Below are 22898 nucleotides of genomic sequence, written 5' to 3' on the forward strand. Positions count from 1 at the left end.
CAAAATCGTAATTGAAAATCTAACATAATATTTTTACATTTTATTCATTTGAAACAACTATTTTGAAGAAATAAAAGAAACAATTACAGGTACAGAAACGAAGTGTCAGCATAAATTAAACAACCTGGAGTAAAAATCTACAGCTTATTCTCACATAGAACTGTTTGTACGAAGAAAATGGTGAGAAAAAAGAAACACATCCCAAAAATGTAGAATGTGGGCTTTGGAAGGGAATATTGACATAAGTCGTTTAGATAATTAATAATTACCAGGAATTTACATCGTTAGCGTTGCCGTGTACCTAGTACGTCAAGATTACACTCACAGAAAACCACCCCAAATTACACTTATGACGCCACCGTCGCTTTTTAGTTCGTTAAGATTTCACCCTAATTTCCCTCGATAGTTTTAGTTTATTTTGAAAGGAGAAATCATTTTTTATAAAAAATTATGCATTTATTAGTCAAAAACAAAAGATATAATAGAAATATAAGTAATCAGAGAATAAAACACAGAATACTATATATATGGGAAAAATCTAAACATGCGGCTATATTATTTTGATGAATTGTCACTATTGCACTCTTTTGAGCTTCAGAAGAAATCACATCACAAATTCAACAGTGTGGATAGAGCGTTTGACTTGGCTTGTGTGAGGTTTTCAAGCGTTTGTAACCAATCAGACTAATCAGAGTGTCTGTATTTTGTCACAAATCAAAGGGAATTTGCCGCAAGCACTTGCAACGCGTCCACACATTTGTGTGCACTCGCTTTTCATTTGTGCACTGGCGTGGCGGCGAACAGGCGTAGACGTGTACAAATGAGTTACTGTTCAAGCAAGAAAACGTCTGGAACGTTACCATCTGGAACGTTACCAGGGAGAACCCTGCATTTGGGGCCTAGGTAATAGTGATCATAAAGATAAAAAAAAGTAGCGATGCATAACCTTTTTAATTGAGTAGTAGTAGTATATCTATCTAAAATAAATAAACAACAATAATCATTTCTCCTCCGAAATTATAATAACAATAAACCGATACAACGAAATATCGAAGGATCCTCAGTATTACAAGCCAAACGTTTGGAGTTTGTGGCAAGTGCCTAGCGTGTGGATGTGGCATAATACTATAAGCTTGTGGATAGTAATCATAGCTGGTTTTTTGAATGATGTGTACCCAGGTTCTAGGTCGTTTTCTCTAATTAGTTGGTATTGTTGTTTGGTCAACTAAGCTTCCACAAACATAAAAGTTTCTACTAGTCATAGCTGCTTACTTTTACAACTCCACTATTTTTAATGGTGTTCTGAAGCGGGTTGCGTCTGGAACTTGTAATAATCTCCTTCAAAAATTTGAAAGCACTGGAAAACCTTAGACTTGGTCCAGAACCATCTAACCATTGCTTTTGTTTTGTTGAAACTTTTTTCGGTAAATACGATGTGTCTTCTTTGAATGAATTTTTAAATTCATCTTGAAATAAGCTATTCTCTCAACTTTTATTTAGTGAAGGTCTTTGGTGTGATGATGGTGCGAAATTCATCTTGGTGGAAATCTCGAACTAAAAGGGCAAAGGCAAAGATAATAGTATTAGTTTTGGTAAAAACAAGGTAATTATTATCATTTGAGTGACACTTTTTCGTTTGAGTTGTGATGGTAAACAGTGTCACTTTAATATGTTTATCAGAAAAAGAAGAGGTTTCTGAAGTTTTGATTAAAACTGTCATTTGCGTTCACAAAACCACACATGTAAATGTTTTATTAAGGATACATTGTTTATTAATAACAGAAAATCATCTAAATTACTCGGTCCATTCGAAGGGCTCTGGGGGTTCAGGTTCCTTTTCATCATCCCCTTTTGGTCCAAATGCTAAAATCAGAATGCGTTCAGTAGAATTATAATTATATGAAACACAAGTTTTCGATGCTAATGTCTAAAAATGGAGATGTCTCGCTTCAAACATAAAAACGAATAATGAAAGTACTATGCGATCAAAAATGAGTTGCATGCGAAATCATATTCAACTTGACCTTCCAAAGGCGACTCGATCGCCCATTATTTACCTGCAACAGGCTCCACAAGCTCTTCCTCTCCAGGTTTCAAGTTTCTAACCATTATTATGCCACCGATAGAAACATCTTTCATAGAGACATATTGAGAGCCCTCATTCAAGGAAATAACTTTTAGTTGTTGTCGTAATATGCGCGCGGGGTTACTCAATATTTCAAAGTTTGGCTCAGGCTCCTTCTTCTTTTCTTCTTTTTCTTCCTTCTTCTTTTCGTCTTTGTCATCTTTCTTGCCATCAATTGGTTTCTTTTCTTCCTTTTTGTCTTCTGTAGTGGTTGTAGATTTCTTTTCTTCTATTGACGATGTCACGGACTTTGTATCACTACTATCTGCATCCTAAAAATTATGTATAAGAGATGCATTTCTTCAGAATTTAGACACTTACCACGTCCATTTTTTCGTCGCGGTGTTTACGTTCGTGGTCTCTTCTTCGTTGACGAGCGGCAATGCTCAACACGGCCGTAGTTACCTTTTCCCGCTCCTCACGTTTTTTTTCCTCCAAAGGCGGAGGGTACGCATACGTACTCGGTTTAGCGTTTGATTTCAGATCTAACTTTGGCATCTGCGAGGGTTTCGTGTAAGTTTTGCAGTTCTCAATTTAGGAACTTACCTTAAGCTGCGAATTAAGGGCTATGATGCAGGTAGGAGTGTAGGCTAGCGAAAGGCAGTGAGCCAAAGGAAACCAGTACCAATATTGGGTAAAGACCAAGGTTCCCACAACAGCCAACATATTAGTATGTCCGGTGCGCGACTGAAGCGATAAAGTCACATTTCGGCCTCCTGCATCGATTATACCCTGGGCCAAAATTGCTCCAAATTTAGCCATCACGTCCTCATGTTTATTGCTGATAACTTGAGCGTAGGATTGGCGAAAGAAGGTCACCTTGGGACTGGTTTGCTCCGTTTGTTGAATTAAAATCATGGCGGACGCGATGAGAGCCCCTTGGCGAACAAAATTTACGGGATCAAACATAACCATTGGCTCAAGGAGTGCAATGGCTTCGCGTAGTCCAGTGCCGGCGCAAGCGATGCCCAATGCCATAGCAGCGCCGTAACGCACGTGCGGATTGTAACTTTCGGCAAGAAGAGAGACCACACTCGGACACTGCTCCGGTGTTCTGCAAAAAAAAAGAAGAAATAAGTGGTGAAGCAGTCGTGCTAGCTCTATTGATTTTTGTTATGGCTAAAAAAAGCGTCCCCTAAACATATATTCAAATGGATTTAAGCATGTGCGCCCAAAAGATTAATGAACAAAAAAGTTACATTTATCCACAAAAAAATTAATGAAGGTTGTTTCCATTATAATCATTTTGTAGTCTTTTAGCTTATATTACCCAATTTTTTTCTTCAATTTGACAGACAGAGTTCTGAAAGGCGAAAGTTGAAAATTTGAAAATGCAATTACATGCGCCAATTTTAAAATCTATTCGAAGAGATTCAAATTGATATCTTCCAATTGCCACATTCAACTGCACTAGAGCAATCTCCAATTTTAAGAACTCAGTCTTTAGGATAACTTTATTTCATCCTTACCCTCGCTAATGCTTTTGTATTCAGTAGATACATTACAAACATACCCCCATCAATTTATTTTAATTATCCTGTGGCATACTGATAATGTAGCAGTCTTTATGACAAAGTTTATTGTTTAGATGATCCCTACGCCTCGCTTTTATATCTATTTACCAACCCACTAAAGATGAAGTTCAATGCTTCATCGCCTAGATTCGACTATTATTAATTTTCGTGTCCAATTTCTATTATTCATTGTTCACAAAACGGCTTCTTTCTGGTAATATTAATATTTTAAGCGTAGCCTGCTGCATCAAGTCCTTAAGCTTTGCAATAAATATTTACGATATTATGTGATACATCAGTCACTTTAGAAAAAAATCACATTAAAAGCGAAGGGAGTGAATATTAGATTTTCTTATATTTTCAATAACGCGCGGCATATAAATTTGGGTAAATGGGAAATACGCGACGCTTAAACGCTTGTCAATATTCCATACGGAATTGTATGTGTACTGTCAATGTAAATTACCAAATAATCGGGTTCATTATAATTTTATCCTAAATCGTTATAGTAACAATAACTCCTTAGCGACGGGTTATGTTTATCATTCTATCCATTATTCTACCTAAATGCTAAATGTCGCATAACTAACATGAATGTCTGCAAGTTTTACTTAGGATAAAATAAAACGTGTTACGAAACACGTAACGTTATAGTTATTAACGTCATAAGGCCGATATGTAGCAAATAACGGACGTGGTTGAAGTTTGTAAACCGAGGCGTCAGCCGAGGTTTATATTCAACGAAGTCCGTTATTTGCGTATCGGCCGTGTGTCGTTCAAGATTTTTCGTCATCCCATCATCTGGAAATTATATATTTTGACTTCATAAAGATTCATCTTTTCGCAATAGTTAAGTATAATAATTATCTTGATCATGGTATGCTCATGGTCACATGTTAGCGGTTGTCATGGACGCAACTACTTAAAATAAACAATTCGTTAAAAACGCGTGCTGAGAAGCTGTACGTTTTTCCAAAAATATGCACGAAAATTAATAACATACAATATTCCTCCAGACGTATTAGCAGATTCCATGGCTGCAAGTGTCGGTTTGCTACCAGAAAAAACAGGGAGCGATATCATAAACAATACGAAGATTTCAAGGAATGGCTTAAGATTAAGAGATTAGCGTACGTAAAGGGAAAATCGGAAATGTACTCGCCCAATTCATTATGGACAAAAGTTTCGAAGCGATTAAAAATCATCAAACAAATATTTCAAAGTTCCGATGGAAACGCTGAAAATACAACATCCATAGCCACAGCTTCTTCATCAAGTGTAGGTAATATCCACAGGTGCTAGTGGTCTTCAAGTTTCTTACGATGGTCTACAGATTTCTAGCAATAACTGTCACTTTTGTAAGAAAACATCAAATTGATAACGTTGGAATTTTATTTGTGAAACATCCTGTACTATGTTTGTAAAATCCCCTCGTTAGATGTCGCCTGTTGTCGTCCCCATCCTTTATTTGCAATCCCTTCTACATCTCCCATCTTGTTGTGTGTCCTATAAAAGGTGTTTGTAAAGTACAGAGAGCACTTCCGATTAATTCCGTTCCTTGTTAAAATCATCCCCCGAACCAGAACCAGACCAGATTCCTGCCCGTTTCGAAAACCTGAGATCCGTTTAATTTATTTTATTTTCCGTTTTAATTCCACCAGAGCTTTTCGTTTTAGTTTCATTATTTTCCCAGACCTATTTATTAATTTGATAATTACTTTTAGTTTTGCCGTTTTACTCACCTGTTCCCGGGAAGATAATCCTGGTAGAGTAAATCCCTGCGGGCTTATAAAACCGGACACAGAACTAGTTCTTTGTATTCTTGCCTTCGGTCGGTCGATCGGACTCTAATCCAAAGATCTTCCCTTCCGTGTTTGCCGTCTGATTCCACCGACTTTGAGTAGAGGTTGTTGGAACCGGGTGGAAGTTCCTCTGTAAGGGCCGTCGCCAGGTAAATCCTTGCCGACCTTATTAGAGAGCTATTATTTCTTTGCTGAAGAGCACCTAAAATATAATTGCTGGAGAAAGCTTCCTATACTTCCTTTACTGATACCTCCTCGAGCCTTGATAAGCATCCGGGCTTATGTGGTAATAACTCTTATCATTAACAGCGAACTAGTAGCACTTGCCACATCCACCGCACGTTTCCAGTTGGGGAAAAGAAAACGCCGTACCAGAGTCCAAGGTCAACCGAGGATTTGATAGACGGTGGAGGTGTCCCCGTACCCAACATCGGGATTTGAATATTTGAATTTTTTTATTTATTTTATTTTATTAATTAAACAATTTCAATCAATACGAATTTCGATCTCTGGCCAGCCGGCTGGAGCTACCTGAAGGCAGAACCCCGTTCTGTTTACACTTTAATTTTCATATATCCATTATAATAAGTACCTACCTAGTTGTTTATATTTCAATAAAGCATTGTTCCTTAACGGCCGCATACGCATCCGTTATTTTTTAACGGACGCCGTCCGTTACGAATGACATTTCACTTGTCAAATGAGATGAGTTAAATTGAAATAACAGTATGGGATGACGAAAAAGGTTTTACATTCGTCGGGAATTTTAAAGAACTCGGGGCAACATATTCTCTCGTAATGTAAAACCCATAATAACGTTACTTAGGTAAACTACTATTATTACAAAGTATTAGGATTCCTTATACACACACAGACGCTAACGTTTTTACTTTTAGATTTCTAGGTCCATACAGGGATAACATTAATATAAACTGGGAACGGTAAAAATTATAGTATTTAATCATGAAGTTTTCGTCTCGTTCAAAAGAAAATGTGGTGCATATTTGATAACCGCTTGTAGGTTATTAATCAAATGATAGACCTGAATTAACGACTGAGCAACAAAATTTTGATTCAAAGTTGGACCTAAAAGAGAGAGACAGTTGAAGGGTCGTTTCGAGAGTCTCTTGAAGAGATTTTAAACGTAGTGATAGAAACTTTCACGCATTGAGAGGGTCGAGCCGTCCAGTGTACAACAATTATAATTCAAGCAACTTCACTTTTAAGGGTAAAGGGTTTCAAGAGGCAACCTTCGGTGCTAAAAAAGTTTTCATATCAATTCCAATTAAACGCGAAAAAGGATTTTTCAACGACTTGATATTTAAATTGAAAAGTCGAGGAACACGTTTTCGTCGCCGGCGCGGGCGCTTGTTTCTGGCAAATTAATTTTCGTGCCTCGCCAAACAATTATAAAAATTGTTAATGCCATTAGTACTACCGCTTATATCGGCCGCTCTTCACACTTCGTTTATTGTATCATTTGAAGTTAACTTTTTCTATATGCGTAACAGTAGGGGCCATACAAATTAAGGTCGTTTTTATTTAAAGTCATCCACGTTATTAAGATTTAGACAAATAGCGAATTATAAAAACCACTACCAAATAAAAAAGAACATTCAAAGTTGCTTTACAGAATGAAAAATTGGCAATCTTCTGTTTGCTTTTTACTTCAAATATATTGATTGGCCACAGAAAAGTTGGCCATTAGGAAAGTTCGCCTCGATTATTTGAGATTCAGCATCTTTACGTTTTAAAATATTTACAAAACGAGCATTTTTCTTTCTAGCGTTGCATTCTAAAATTTCCAAATTATATGGGAAATATATTTATAATAATCATCTTGGCATCTCAAAATAAAAGTAATATAAATCAATACTCTGTTCAAACAACTTCACAAGATATGAAAATGAAAAAAAAAGGCTGAAAATTTCATACGGTGGCTCTATATTAGATATTCTTAATAAGAATTTCAGACCTATTTTTGGATAGGCGTCATTTTTGTCAAACGACATTTAAATATGAATGAATTGGCCTGGCTCATGTACCTAACGTTTTAAGCGATCAAAGATACTACATCCAATTTTCGACAAGTAAAAAGTACATATTTATGTATCTTACAATTTATTAAATTAATGTAATAATAATAAACCTGGTTTATATTAAATGTTAGACGCACTGTTTAGTTTTTAGATCATGTCGACTTGCAAAAGTTTACATGAAGAAATGAACTTACAAAGCGCTATGGACTAAACGCAAGAAATGAAATGTACGAGGTGTGTATATTAAGTCAAATGCTCCATAAATATTGATTACTTATGTAAATATAATTACAATTCATTATTATCTCTTTGAAAATAGTATCCTTTCGCCACACATGACACAGTACACACGTCTGTGTGCCTCAGTGGTAGAAAGTTGAGCTACATAGCCGGGAGATCAAGTGTCCGAACCTGGGTTGAGGTGAATTTTTCATCTGTGAATTTCCTCAAATCAGTTTCGAGCATTCTGCCGGCTACTCCGAATTGGGATTTCCTGCAGTTTTCCTAATTCGTAAGGTAAATACCGGAGTAGTATAGAACAACTTAGACCTTCTGCAGGGGCAACTCTAAAAAGCATTATGCGGGTCACTCTGTAATTGGACGAAAGCCTGTTGAGGGCCCAGAGCAAGAGAGGGACAAATAAATAAACTAAATTGGTAATGACAAGTTCCAAGAAACGGGTTTCATATTCAATCAATGTATTTTCTCCTTCCGGAAGAGTTTTTGGAACCATTTACGCACACATTTTTCTCATTCCCTCTCCATCCATTATAAGTAGTTATATGAATGGGTTATCTAATTCAAATTCCAATGATCTCCAATCAATCTGACTGGCAACCGAAGATTTTAATGAACCAGATAGATCACTCATTTTTACAATGAAGTACAAAAAGTAACGTTACAAGACAAATGATAACGGACAAGCCGCCACTCACTGTTCTACGATTTTGTGAAATTTTCGTCGTTTCTTATTTAGAAATAAATACCTACAACCGGCCCGAAAATCTCATCAAAATCGATCAAAGTATACTGGGTGTTCAGATACTTACGGCAGGCAGTATAATCTTTCGTCACCTGTTACACGTCATGTTTTCTTGCCACCATTTGACACGAGCCTTTTTTAAGCTTCGCTTAAATTATCCGGAACTAAGCGTAACCTCTAATGTTCATGTTCTTCAATATCCAAAACACGTCAGCTTTTTGAGCATATCGGCCAAGTTACCGAAAATGAAAAGTATACGGTATACCTACAATTCTACACGTCATATCCTTACTTTACGTAGGCCTCGAACCAAACGCAAGGAAAGAACATGAGCACTAGAGTGCAAAGAAAGATGAATCGTTTGGATGGGATGGATGACTTGACGATTTTGCTATCCGCAACTGTAAATCCAGAACTCACAATAATATTGACGGGTATCATCACGTCATGTGAAAGTAATGAAAAATTTTCTAATTACACGGTTCAGATTAGGGGATGTCGAGGCAATAAACGGAGAACCAAAACGAAACCCTAATAACTTGTGACCTGCAGACACAGATAATCTTAATTGGTTTACATCGAATTTGTTACTAAAAGCAAGTCTGCACTTGCAGGTGTAGGGTACACACTCGTTATACCTAGTATGCAGAATAGATGGAAACTAATAAATTTCGTAGTAAAACGAACTCGATTGAAGACAAAATGAAGAATAAGCAAAAGTGAGCTGTAAACTCCTGCTGACATTTGAAGTAAAAATAAATAGGAACAATCGAAAGTGTCCACGGCATTTGTAATAAGTTAATAACTAATAAACAGTCTCACAGGGAGGTGCGATTTTCTCTTGTATAATGGGTTGGGTATAATATTACGATAGCGCTGAAGGGATAAGCGTTAAGCGACGACGATGACTTACACAGCGTCAGTTTATATCCGACGCCGGTAGCGTCCGGGCGCCTTTTGCAACACGCGCGTTTGTTTTGTCGTGAGATAAAGGTCGCGTTGGCGGACTACATTGTTTTACGCAAAATCGATTGGATACAATTTTCGGTAATAATCTTCCAAGAAAAACAGAGTTACGGTATGTTAGCTACAAATTCATTTTCCATTCGATTTACCTGACGTAAATTTCCAGATTTATGAAAAAAAATGAAAGATGTTCGTACAAAACGATTAAAGAAGGAATATAGAAAAGCGTTTCGAAACTTAATATAGGTACCTATCTATTCAAATGTTGGGCAATTCTTTTTGTTCATACATGGCATACCGCGTGTGGGTGAGGGAGTTCCCATATAGTAATAACTAATAACAAATCAAGGAAGTTATGATCTTATATAATTCATCCACCCTTTCAATTTTCAACCGTGCATATTGCAGTTTACTTCACCTCAAACTTGAATATAAAACCATCGAATTCTATTATGCCAAGTTCCATATATCAAAACAACAATAAGTAACAAAAACAAACACACGAAATCCACATAAGTAAAGAGTAAGACATAGTTAAAGATGAAGAAGGCTTCAAACAAAACAACGGCATTCCAATATTGTTATTTAACAATAACACAAAGCCACAGTTCAAAATTATAATTTCAAAAACAAAACGAAAATTAAGTACGCAAGTTCAAGAGACACTTCTGTTAAATTAATTCGAAATTACTTAGAAGAAAAGTTTTGTCGGACAACCTTAACAACTGTTTTAAATTTTAAGTGGAATAAAATATTTATGGAGATCTGGTCGAATTCTAGCGGAATTAGTAAAAGCCGCTTAGCTATGTAAAAGTTGAAAAAATTCAATTTCGTGAAAGTACAAAATGGTCTTTTGAAACGAGTTTCAAAGTTTTAATGTATGTAAAACTCGTAGAAAATACTGTAATATTTACTAATTAGTAATAATTATAAGTCGTTGATACATACATACGATAGAAGGTGAATAATAAACTAAACTTCTCTAAAAGCTTTAATTTTCTCTCCAAATAAACGTGGAATTTGTATTGGAAATTTACGTCACGTACATGTTTTAAACTCAGTTCCCTATAGTAAATGGGTATCTTTTTCAGGCATCGAAGATAATTGTTAAAAATGGAAATTAGATGAAGTTTGGAAATGAACTCGTCGGAACTCACCGACGGTGATTATTGGAATAGAAAAAGATGCGTGGATGCAGTCGTCGATTTAACTAGGTGCCCCATCAATGCTACGAAACTGGTATTAATGTGCGAAAGTGTAGGTGAGAAGCTATACGAGTTCTACTGTCAGTTGAATAAATCAAGTGATAAAACGTTTGTATGTGCCGAATGTAATGAGAACGAAAGCCGTAACGTTTCGGAAAATATTACTATCGCTTTATTTGGTGTCGAAAATGTAAGCGAGTTTGTGTTCACAACGGCTTGGATAAGTAGCACTTATAAATGTAGATATTTTGGAGACGACGAAAATTATTGGACATGCATTACGACCAATTTTAGTTTCAATTACGTTTCAGTCAACGGAACCAACGGAAGCTTTTTTTGGGATGGAACTAATTACGATTGGAGTTTTCTATTTGTGGCCGTTTTTATTATAGCCGGTGGTTTAGGCAATATACTTGTGTGTTTAGCTGTGCTGCTAGACAGAAGATTGCAAAATGTAACGAACTACTTTTTACTATCACTCGCAATCGCCGACTTACTTGTCAGTCTCTTCGTTATGCCTCTGGGTGCCATACCAGGATTTTTAGGTAAGAGACGTTCAAATCAATTTTGACAAATGGAAGCTTTTCCTCGTTTCCTGTACAAATTTTTAATAGGAGGCATTAAAGACAACAAATTATTTTTTATCTTGTAGGTGCTATGGGCAAATGGCTTGTATTTATGCTTGGTTCTTTAATAAAAAAAAAATAAACGTTAATTTTAAAACAATTTATAACACAAATATCAACGTCTATGAAATGTAGCGTATTTGCGAAATCGCTTATGTATGGGGTAGCCTATAATCGTGTGGCAAAACGCTTCCCTCTCTGACGTTTAACCTAAATATTCTGCAACAACATTTTGTATGAACGATTTAAATTTTAAATGCAATAAAGTGGATTTATGAATAAAGCTTGTTTGCAGGATCTAATATAGAAGGTTCGTGTAGTACGAGTACTTATCCACAACCAAGCTGTTAATTTAAAGCTTGTAGAAAAATCCTCATATAGCCCTAATTGTCCCAATTTCGAGACTATTAATTGTGGCTTTAAAGCACAGCAGAATGAGGATGGGTAAAATACCTATTATAAAAGCTTACTTTTCACTGCACGTATCTTTCACATCAGAACGCAAATAACAAAATAGATCGACTGTTATTGAATCCATGAATGTGAAGTGTGAATAAAGTACTTCTCTCGTAAAATTAAACCAAAAATTCAGCATACACGGATTGTCGTATAGCTTTCTTTCATTTTATATGAAATCATCTGCCATTGGGTATCATGTGATTCTCCCAATTTTAAGTAAACAATTCTCTTACACTTTCATACTATATAAACATTTGGGAAAAAGAACATACGGTTGCGAGCGTATAATACCTTATGCCATTATTAAACGGGCAAAATTTTGCATTTTTTGTGCTGATTAAAATTTCGTGTAGAAATTTAAATAAAAACTAGGTAATATTATTACTTGTATCGTAACAGTTAAATTGTGGAATGATGATCTCCACCTGCTCACCCCTACGGGCTTAAAGTTATCATAACGAAGGCGAAAACCGCCGAATTCTCTGCCATCATAAAAATTATGACAAAAAAATGCCGATGATTATACAAATATCACCTTTTTATTAATAACTAGATTTTCCGCCGCGACTTTTTGTATTTATATCAACCATAATGCATATTTTATGTTGTCGTGCAGCAAATTGATTGTTCTTTTCAAATATCGTAAAAATATAGACGTTGCGTTTGAAAACTAAAAGTTGCATCGATTTCCGGTTACACCGGAAGTTTATTATATTTAACAAATTTTACGTATCTCGTCAAATAAAAGAGATATTGAGGTGACCCTCTTATCTCGAACGCACTGTATACATTAGCGCAATACCTATAGTATTTTTAGATACTCAAAAAGCGTTTTTTATTCGTTTTTTTTAAAGATAATCTATGATTGCTTAAAGAACATTGAATTATTAAACTGATTAATACATATTAAGTAGTATAAGCAAGTACCTATACAATGTACATACAACCAATTAGTTACGTAGGTGAAATGAAAATTAAAAAATCTGTTTAATCGTGTAAAAATAAAATACGACGAACATATACCGATATTTATTTATAGACCATATTAATCGTTATTGTGAATTATGCTGGCATTGTTTTCGAACTTTTCCAATATCCGTTAATCCAAATAAGAAACTTTTTGTTGATATAATTAAAAATATATTCAATTCTTTGAAAATCAGCGGTTTTCTGAACGACGCTTTAATCAGGACAAAAATGCAAAACTTCTAACTTAATCTCCGTCTTCAAAAATACCAAATTTGTTCTTGTAACCCCATAAGATCTGAGACATCCTGTACCTATTTAAGCATAATTAAAGACAAGAATAAAATCCGCCAATTCAATTTTGTGATTATAGGGAAGAAATTGGAGTGCAAACACTTCTGGTTTGAGAAAGGGCAAATCTTACATTCAGGCACCGTGCAAAGCCACATTTTTATTTCAATTGGCATTAAAATGAGTATGAAGATATACACCCAATTATGTAGGCACAAAAGAACAAATACATTTTTCTTCGACACATATGATTACATTAATAACAACGAAATACGCGCATTCAGCTTGTGAAAAGTACCAATTTTCCCATGCTCGAGGGGTTTGTTCTCTGCGATCCGACCCAAAGCGCCAATTTGTTGAACCGCGCTGCGCTGTTTCTGTGAGAATTTAACCACTTCGCGTCGCTTATGTAAGGTGAGAATTGGCCTTAATGCAACATCTGAAACGTGCACAATTAAGTTGTCGATCGCGTTTGCAAGCGGGATGATTGTATCCTTTGAATTTTTAAATGTGAGCGACAAATAGCGATAATAGGTGATGGTCATATGTCATGTGGAGTCAATAATGAGAACTATCACGCAGGTCAAGTGACTTTAAAGTCTTGTACATTTTTGAAGGTATTTTAATGATTCTTTTGCGATTTTGTTTCATTTTATTTAAATTTTCATAATTAATTTACAACAAAAAACTGGCAACTTCTCCATGGTAAGTCCTTTATATCTACAGGGTGTTACACGACCGTTCGAAAAAAAAAAATCGGGTTGTAGAGGGCATCAAAACAAGCACTTTTTCCAAATAAACCGAGGGTCCAACGTGTTTCGTTTGGGAGCCACCCCCCAAAGAGTGTTGAAATCTGCATTTCTTCTTTAATTTTTTTCTCAGCAACCATAAGAGTTACAAAGTCGGGTGGCATGTCTTTGAATAGGTTTTTGGGTATGCTCTTTCCGATTTTGCAATTTTTTTTTCAAAATTCCTACCCCTAAAGGGCGCACCCCTAAACTAGGGTGCAAAAAAAAATTCTGATTTCGACGAAATTTGGTATCTGGGGGTTTTTTAACATGAAAATCACGAATCTGAAATTAGTTTTTGAAAATTCGAAAAAAAAAGTTCCACTGCAATTCTTGGCGGGACAACGAAAATAGAGATAATTCCACGAAATTTGTTGTGTACATACTAAACGAGTTAAGGAACAAAACTGTCGAACAGTTTTTTAAAATAACTTTTCAAACAAAAGTTATACTCATTTGAATGTTGGTCCTTCGGGTCGCGAAGTGTCCCAAGCCTACTAGTAAGCCATAATTTCGCATGTGTTGGTTGACAATGTCGCAAAAACAAAAGATTAACGGTTTGAGTCGATATTTTGTTATTTGGAATTAATTCGGTCATTAAATGATTAAAAAAATTCGATGTATCGATTAAAACACCTACCAAGGTATCTTAAAGCGCTGATCGATTGTTTATTATCTAAATAAGGTAGGGGAAATTTGTCCTTAAAAGGAGCGTGTTCTTTTGGAAGTTATTTTTCAACCTAAGATTATGAAAATTTTTGATCATAGTGAAAAAGTATCATACGGAAAGTGATTTGACCTTTTCCCCTACCTTATTTAGATAATAAATAATCGATCAGCGCTTTAAGATACCTTGGTAGGTGTTTTAATCGATACATCGAATTTTTTAATCATTTAATGACCGAATTAATTCCAAATAACAAAATATCGACTCAAACCGTTAATCTTTTGTTTTTGCGACATTGTCAACCAACACATGCGAAATTATGGCTTACTAGTAGGCTTGGGACACTTCGCGACCCGAAGGACCAACATTCAAATGAGTATAACTTTTGTTTGAAAAGTTATTTTAAAAAACTGTTCGACAGTTTTGTTCCTTAACTCGTTTAGTATGTACACAACAAATTTCGTGGAATTATCTCTATTTTCGTTGTCCCGCCAAGAATTGCAGTGGAACTTTTTTTTTCGAATTTTCAAAAACTAATTTCAGATTCGTGATTTTCATGTTAAAAAACCCCCAGATACCAAATTTCGTCGAAATCAGAATTTTTTTTTGCACCCTAGTTTAGGGGTGCGCCCTTTAGGGGTAGGAATTTTGAAAAAAAAATTGCAAAATCGGAAAGAGCATACCCAAAAACCTATTCAAAGACATGCCACCCGACTTTGTAACTCTTATGGTTGCTGAGAAAAAAATTAAAGAAGAAATGCAGATTTCAACACTCTTTGGGGGGTGGCTCCCAAACGAAACACGTTGGACCCTCGGTTTATTTGGAAAAAGTGCTTGTTTTGATGCCCTCTACAACCCGATTTTTTTTTTTCGAACGGTCGTGTAACACCCTGTATATGTAGATATAGAGTAGGTAACATACGATAACATAAGTACATAATAGATATTGTACTATAAGTATAATAACATATACTGCATACCTTTATTTATTGATGTAGGTATGCTACAAAATATGGTAAAAACTTTTTTTTTAAAATCCATGTATTAATGTGCGTAACTAACCTCAAAATGGCGTCGTTCCATCTCTTTACTTATTCCCTATTTAGTTTCATATCATTAAATTAGTTAGCTATTAGCTATTACCGTGTATGTAATGTAATTATAAGGGAGTGTTTTAACCTAGTATATTTTTTCAAGATTGACGAATCAAATACAGAAAAAAATCGGGAAGGGTCTACACTAATGATAAATCCCCGAGGCATTAAATTTTACTGCCATCGCAAATGGATGAAACGAACGCATAAAATATGTGCGATTATTAAATGTCAGCGAATTGTTCGCGTTCGGCATTATAACAAAGTTGCACATTTTTCCACCAAATAAACATTTCTCCCTTTTATGGGTCGTTTTTAATTCAATTTTGACATTTTAATCGTCTGCTAGTTACGGAAACGTAGGAAGGATCGTATAAGTTATGTTTTTGTTAATTTACAGATCTAACTGTAAATTTGGACATATATATATATTTATTTATTAGGGACACGAAAGGATTGTAAAGTTATGACGTCAGTGACCACCCGTTAGTATTAAAAATATAGTTTTAAATTATTATTTTTATAAAAAAAATGTAAGGAAAAGTAAGAACAATGATTTTGAATAAGAAAAGGCTTCCATAATTATATCATACTAAATAAGAAAATCGAAGGGAGCATCCTTACATATTTGCATCGTGCATCGGTTGCATAAACGTACCTACTCCCGTAGAAAGTTAGAATTTAAAAAATCTTGAGTTATTAGATGGATAAAACACCTTTACGATTAAATGTGTAATTATAATTTAAAAATATAGAAAATTCATTCCAAGAGTGAACTCGTATTTTCAAATCTTCAAACGCATTTCGGCACGTAATATAAATCCCATTTAATTTTTTAATTTATTCCGTAAAATAACGAGGGCGCTTTCTAATCGTAAAAGCGAAAATTGTAGTACTCCATTACCTACATTGCCTTGCCGTAAAGAATGTTTAATGAAATTCTCTTAATCCCTCAGTATACGTACCAGGTTATCCCAATCTAATCCAAAATTAAGTTTAAGCTGGAGTAGGTGTAGTATCTACGCCGAAACCGAACTCTCAAATCGCGACAGGACAACAGGCTTACATTAAAATAGTGGAATTTTTTAAGCGGCATTATAAGATTAATTTACAAATCTGCGTTGAAATCGTCACCTGAAAACGGGCAAACATATACCGAAATACATTAAATATGTAAACGGGTGGGAGGATTATGAAGATTAACATGGAGTTACCTAAAAAAAAGTTTTTTGTTCTGTACGTGCGCTGTACATCGTCATAATCAATCGGTTTAAAAGAGTCAATGTAATTTTTTTAAGCAGAAATCATGCAAACTTGACACCGACCTCTTATAAAATTAATTTATTTGATTAATAAAATGCCATTTGACCTTAATTACTCCCTTTGGATGACAGTTATGATGAAAGTTTAATAAAACCGTCGGCAAATTTTTAGGAAGTATGCATAAATGTTTTCACCCCTACCGAGACTTCATTAAACATGATTACGGTCTCTTTTAAGTACAAATCGACAATTAATGTATTGAGTTATGTTCACTTTCATAATTTAATGGACGATTTCCGATTTTGGTGAAGTGCCAATAATTAATATCGTATAATAGCTATATTTTTCTTGTAGATTTTTTCTCCAATTGTAGAAAAGTGAAATGTGACCGTATCACCAAAAGTAGCTTCTAAAGGTGATATTGACATTAGTAGATACCTACTTATTCTACAGATTTGTTGTTTATCTGTATAATCTATATACAGTCCTTACGTATAACACCCTTAAATTGATACAAATGAATTTAGTTACGGCGTTTCACGAAATTTCCGAATTAAAGAAAGAACGCAACCATAAGTCTCTTCCTCCCTCCCCCTCGCACTTTTTATTTACAATTTGTCCCTACAGATTCGATACAAATTTGATATGCATTCAGATATTTTTACTGAACATCTATTTGGCTATAAATTATAAACCTATAGACAACAAATCATTAAAACATTAGTTCAACATCACATCTTTTGTCAGGATTGGAAAGCGGAGTGAAATTGATTTCAAGAGCAAAAGATCCCTGACATCTACAACATTTACAAATGATTCGAATTCGTATCATTAAATTAAAAATTCGATTTACTGTCGATGCAAAAGGATTAGGTTGCAGCGCTTTTCAAAACAAGCACTCCTCTTTCGAATTAAATTAAGGGTTCGGTTGAAAATGATCCGCCCGAAATTTTATTTGCAACCATAACACACATATAAAAATGGAACTGCCAGTTTTACCTAATCTTTTGGGGATGCGTTGCAGGTTTTTAGAATTACTAAAACAAGGTACCGCACCAAATGTGACTGCGAAAAAGAATCCGATCTGCAATTTTTGACAGAAATAACAGAAATGATCCGAAGTACTTTTTTGAAGACTGCTGACGGAGGACTTGCAATTTAAATCACTTATTCAGCGGTGACTTTTTAAGAAATCTATAAACTCATCCCAACAGAGAACTAAGTTAGATGAAAGGGAAATATTTAAAAATATAAACATAATATATATATAGAAATAATAAAATTCAGAATCTATTCTATATGGGGGTATCCTGAATGTTACTTATTTCGGTTTACTCCATCCGTCGCTGGAACCCTTACCATGTGCATCTAAGCATGATACAAATATCGCCATTGGCTTGAAATTTTTCCCAAAAAATGACTCATGTTTCAGGTTACTGGCCGTTTGGAGTAATATGGTGCAACATTTATACAACTTGCGACGTATTGGCCTGTTCGTCTTCCATCATGCACATGTGCTTCATAAGTCTGGGGCGATATTTGGGAATTCGCAATCCCTTAAAGACGAGACACAGCACGACCACTCGCACAATAGCTCTCAGAATTATACTCGTATGGCTTCTTTCAATGTTAATTTCGAGTTATATCACAGTCTTAGGTAAGATTAGAGTAAATCATGGTAATTTATGCAAACTTTAAACTATACAGGCGTTACAAATAACGATAACATAATGCCACAAGAAAACATGTGTGTCATAAATAATCGAGCATTCTTCGTTTTCGGTTCGCTCGTTTCGTTTTATATTCCAATGGTGATCATGGTAGTGACCTATGCTCTCACCGTGCAACTTTTGAGGAAAAAGGCACGTTTTGCAGCCGAAAATTTGGAACCTGATCGATTTCGGCGAGTGGGAGGAAGATTCGGATCCAAAACAGAGAGAACCATACCAACAATATCGGCGCAAAATTCGATGTGGCGAACCACAGGTGGTCTTGATAGGTAAACTTAGTTTTGAGTCGAGTGCTGCCTTTCAGATTTTGTATCTGGCTTATCAATGATACACGCATTTAATTTTTAGGTCGACCCACGCTCTACGGATAACTTCGCAACTTCCCTACGCAAATGGAGGGCATCTTAACAGCGCCACCGGTTCCTCGTCGGGCACCAAGCACCGAGATCAAAGCACCCAGACACCTGAGAACATTGCCAAAGAGACCAGAAATTTTAAGTTGCGTTCTCTAAAACTACAACTCAATAACGTACCATCGAATTTGAATTTCCGGTAAGCGATTTGAACGAGAGTTGCTTGGAAAGTAAATCCAGATAATCGAGATTTGCAGCTTTAGTTGTTACGTATCGAGAACAATTCGGTCGACTGAAGACGAAAAAAGCGATACGAGTAAAAGTACATAAAAATAAAAACGGATCACCGTAACTTTACAGAGCCGGAGGGGTTACCATCATTTCAATTTCATTGCGGGAAATTGAAAATAAATACCGTTTTCGTACTACAGATATATAATCCCCATTACGCACGCAGTAATGAGGACAGACCTTATCATACGGAAGCAGCACGTCATCTTATGAAAATATTATTTCCCAGACATAGTCGTAAATTACGTATATGTATTGAGAGAGAAGACGCCAATAAAACTTTGAATTTTTATTTATTGGTGGGGTGTCAGCGTCTTTTTTCTAGTTTTATGAAACAAAATGGAGGCAACTCGGAATTGATCACGAATATTTTAGCTAACTAGATCGTTTAATGACCTGGTCCTTACGAATGAAATTTAGCAACAAAAAAGGCTCGCAAATGAACTTCTCCACCAACTATCCTTTGCGCCAATCCACAAAGTAATTTCCATACTTTAAATATAGGTACGCAACCGAGGACAGACTGCACAAATGAAATTGCTGGTTCACTTTATAGCGAAGGGTTCTAAGTGCATCACTTAACAAACTCCTCTAAGTTGTTAGATTAATGCACGAATTAAATCGTGCCTATTAATAGTTAACTGATCGCTTTCATTTATAGGTTGTTAACGGGAAGGGCGAAACGAAAAAACCTGGCCAATTCTGTCGCGACTGAACAGAAAGCTTCCAAAGTTCTAGGATTAGTATTTTTTACGTTTGTATTCTGCTGGGCTCCGTTTTTCGTTTTAAACATATTCTTCGCGGCATGCCCCACGTGCAACGTACCGGACCACGTCGTCGTCATCTGCCTATGGCTGGGATACGTCAGTTCCACAATTAACCCCATCATATACACAATTTTCAATCGAACTTTTCGTGCAGCTTTCATTCGATTGTTAATGTGTAGGTGTCACAGGTAAGTTACGACGTGCGTTAATGTTATGGTCATTAAAATTATCCTTTTTAGGTTGTCACGACCTGTACGATATCGCTCTGTAACAGAAAGTAGGGGCACGGCGAGCCTCTGCACACCATCGGCATTACCGTTGGCAATAAGTCTGCAAGGCACGCCACTGCTGACACCGGCTTCCACGGAATCATCGTACATGGTAATGCGAACGCCATCGCTTAATTTTAAGGAGCACGAAGACTCTTTCGACGAAAATGATTGTTAAGTTTGTCGATAGGTCTATCTGTTATACACAGGGTGATAAATAGCATATTTTTGTATATCCACCGATTCATACGTCAATTGATCGTAATTGATATGTAAACATGACAATCTCAAATCAGTTTTTTAAGTGTTAATACTGTTACTACTCGTAATTCCCTATGTAAAGAGAGAAATTTAAGTGTTTGTACATGAACCTTGAACAGCTGAATGTTGAAATAAATGTGTAGCTATATAAGAGGAGCAAAAAAAAGAATCTAATCTTTTCCTTCACAGTTTAAGCTAAATTGAAAATTACTCGACATAACTACATTAAAAACTCATCAAAAAAGCCGACTACGTTTTGTTGAAATTACATTTTCTCGGCAGGACCGAAGATACAGTATTAAATATCTAATTTCCCAATTTTACATGAAATTAGAATTTGTTCGCGTTAGAGAGGGGAAATTCGTCAAACGAGATTAATTATTTCAAGTTATTCGAGTTTGTGCGAAAAATTATTGCCTATAAAATTAAAATTTAGCTACTGCATTTTGCGCATTTGATCTCTTTATTTCAACAACCATGCGTTAATTTATTCAGAAAAGTGCCATTTGCAAAGACGACAGAAAGATTTGTTGCTACTGCTCGATTTCCTACGAAAATTAAGAAAATACAGTCAACGTTATATGTATAAAACCGATGCATAATATTATAAATTCGCTCCGCAACAGAGAAAAGTATATTCCATAAACATTCGACTGGCATGTTTCAGAAAAGCTTCAGGTTTTGATTTGTAACTAAATAACTATCTCTACGGGGGAGAGTAAAAAGATTATCAAAGTCCTCGTATGAGATCGAAGGACACCTCAGTTTGAAAACAATCCGACCAAAATTGTCCAAAAGGACAGGAATAAACTGAAAAATCACCACGTTAATAATGCACACGGGGTGATGGCGCCCAGATGCGTCATGAAGCTCCGTCCCTAGATTAACAGCTAATCCGCTATAGGTATATTTTATCATGACATTTGAATCAACCACGTCGGTTTTTGTATTACTAACATGGCCGATTGAAGTAACCGATGAAAAATACCAACGTGTTTCGGATAATATTTCTTTCACTTTGTCCTTATAGTTACAAGGCAATACAGTCGCCCGGATACACCTGAACCTTGCGTTGGAGCCGTTCACACATACAACTTCCTGCATACAGCATTGAAAGTAAATTTCGGTATAGTCCCAGTCGCCCGGCGATTCTACGATTTTAGGGGCTATTGGTTAATTGGAACTGTTTACACGAGGAGACTTTTTCATTAGCCCGCCACCGCATCTCCGTCCCGTGTAAAGTATACAGGTACATTTTCAATAATGTTGCATGCTTTATGAAAACGGTTTTAGGTAATTTTGTGATTGTGAACGACCTATTTAAAAAGGATCTTTCAATTATTGTACTGAAAGTCTCTAATTACAAACAAAATGCGAAGGGCCACTTAAGAATGACACTAAAAGAAACGTTTTGGTAGTGTGGCGGAAAAAACTGAGCGAAGAGCGGGCGGCGCATTTAACAATATATTAATATTAAATCGATTGGAGATTGCTTACGGTTTTATGCGGATATCGTTCTTCTTTATCTTGGGCGACATGTTAATTTTACATCGCAAATTTTCGATGTAATCATACGCTTTATTAACGAGCGAAATTAATAGCGAAAACCAATCTATGAAGAAAATAGACAGGTCCTCGGGTGTTATCAACGAAGATGTCCGTCAATTTTTCTAAGTCGCTTTTCGTAAGAGATGATATACTTACTACTTATACCTACGGGCAGTTTGCGGCGTTTTGGGAGGTGGTACAGGCGAATCGGGAAAAACAATCCAATTAAATTGTTAACTATTAAAGCATCAGTCTATTTAGTGTAGTAGATAGTTATAAAATAAAGTATAATTGCGTCTACAAATTTTTACATAAATAATTCTAGTGATTAAGCTCGACCACTGAAACTTTGCGAGAAATTATTATTATTAATGAATTCGGTTAACGAGTCCTTCATTTAATTAATGGCGTCCCCAAGTTTTCCACTTCCGCTATGCAGGCTAGGTATATAATTCTTCTTATTATTTATAATATAGCAATGCCAATTTACGATCGATGACGCAAACATTAAAGAACTATTAATTATAGGTGAGCGAAAATTTCTTTCCATTACCACCTATACTTTCACAGTATCTCTGCGTTTTTAATTACAAAAATTACGAGGAGAGTTACAATGTACGAGGCCACGTTTCTAGCAGAGATTCCATTGTGAAATTGTTTTTCGCTTTGGATTTTGGTGATGCCGACTATGAAACTCAATGAACTAAGTGAAGCAGAAAACGACAGCGCCCTTACATCATTGCAAACTTGAAGGCTAACTGGTTGGAAAATAGCGATCGTTTATTTATTCATGAGAGCCCTACTAAAACTCCCTAAGAATTAGAAATTTGATCCTAAAAAGTAATTGTAGTCGGTTTTATGCTATAAAAAGGAAACGAAACCGTGAAAGGTG

The 22898-nt window shown here is 35.7% G+C and overlaps 2 protein-coding genes across 7 annotated transcripts in view; one reads left to right on the forward strand and one right to left on the reverse strand.

The window, feature by feature from the left end:
- Positions 1-1719: 1719 nt before the first annotated feature.
- Positions 1720-22898, reverse strand: part of LOC116171295 (26S proteasome non-ATPase regulatory subunit 1) — an 85788-nt gene continuing 64609 nt past the window's right edge. Inside the window, exons 8-11 of the mRNA XM_031488056.1 lie at positions 2672-3179; positions 2447-2623; positions 2058-2397; positions 1720-1863 (exon numbers count right to left, since the gene is read on the reverse strand). Coding sequence (XP_031343916.1) covers positions 1796-1863; positions 2058-2397; positions 2447-2623; positions 2672-3179 — 1093 coding nt within the window. The 3' untranslated portion in view covers positions 1720-1795. The remainder of the gene's footprint in view (positions 1864-2057; positions 2398-2446; positions 2624-2671; positions 3180-22898) is intronic.
- On the forward strand, positions 9405-20609 carry LOC116171299 (5-hydroxytryptamine receptor 2C). 6 transcript variants are annotated; one of them, XM_031488064.1, is made up of 8 exons: positions 9405-9540; positions 10520-10689; positions 10945-11178; positions 18220-18444; positions 18495-18786; positions 18866-19069; positions 19823-20116; positions 20168-20609. In XM_031488064.1, the coding sequence occupies exons 2-8, from the start codon at positions 10566-10568 to the stop codon at positions 20373-20375; spliced, it is 1581 nt and encodes a 526-aa protein (XP_031343924.1). In that variant the 5' UTR covers positions 9405-9540; positions 10520-10565; the 3' UTR covers positions 20376-20609. The 6 variants fall into 6 exon arrangements, 5 of the variants coding, with proteins under 5 accessions (XP_031343924.1, XP_031343922.1, XP_031343923.1 ...); XR_004145424.1 differs by lacking the exon at positions 20168-20609 and adding an exon at positions 19120-19665 and having other exon boundaries at positions 10520-11178; positions 19823-19934; XM_031488062.1 differs by having other exon boundaries at positions 10520-11178.

Source organism: Photinus pyralis, unplaced genomic scaffold (genome assembly GCF_008802855.1).
Source record: "Photinus pyralis isolate 1611_PpyrPB1 unplaced genomic scaffold, Ppyr1.3 Ppyr1.4_LG5, whole genome shotgun sequence".
Taxonomy (NCBI): domain Eukaryota; kingdom Metazoa; phylum Arthropoda; class Insecta; order Coleoptera; family Lampyridae; genus Photinus; species Photinus pyralis.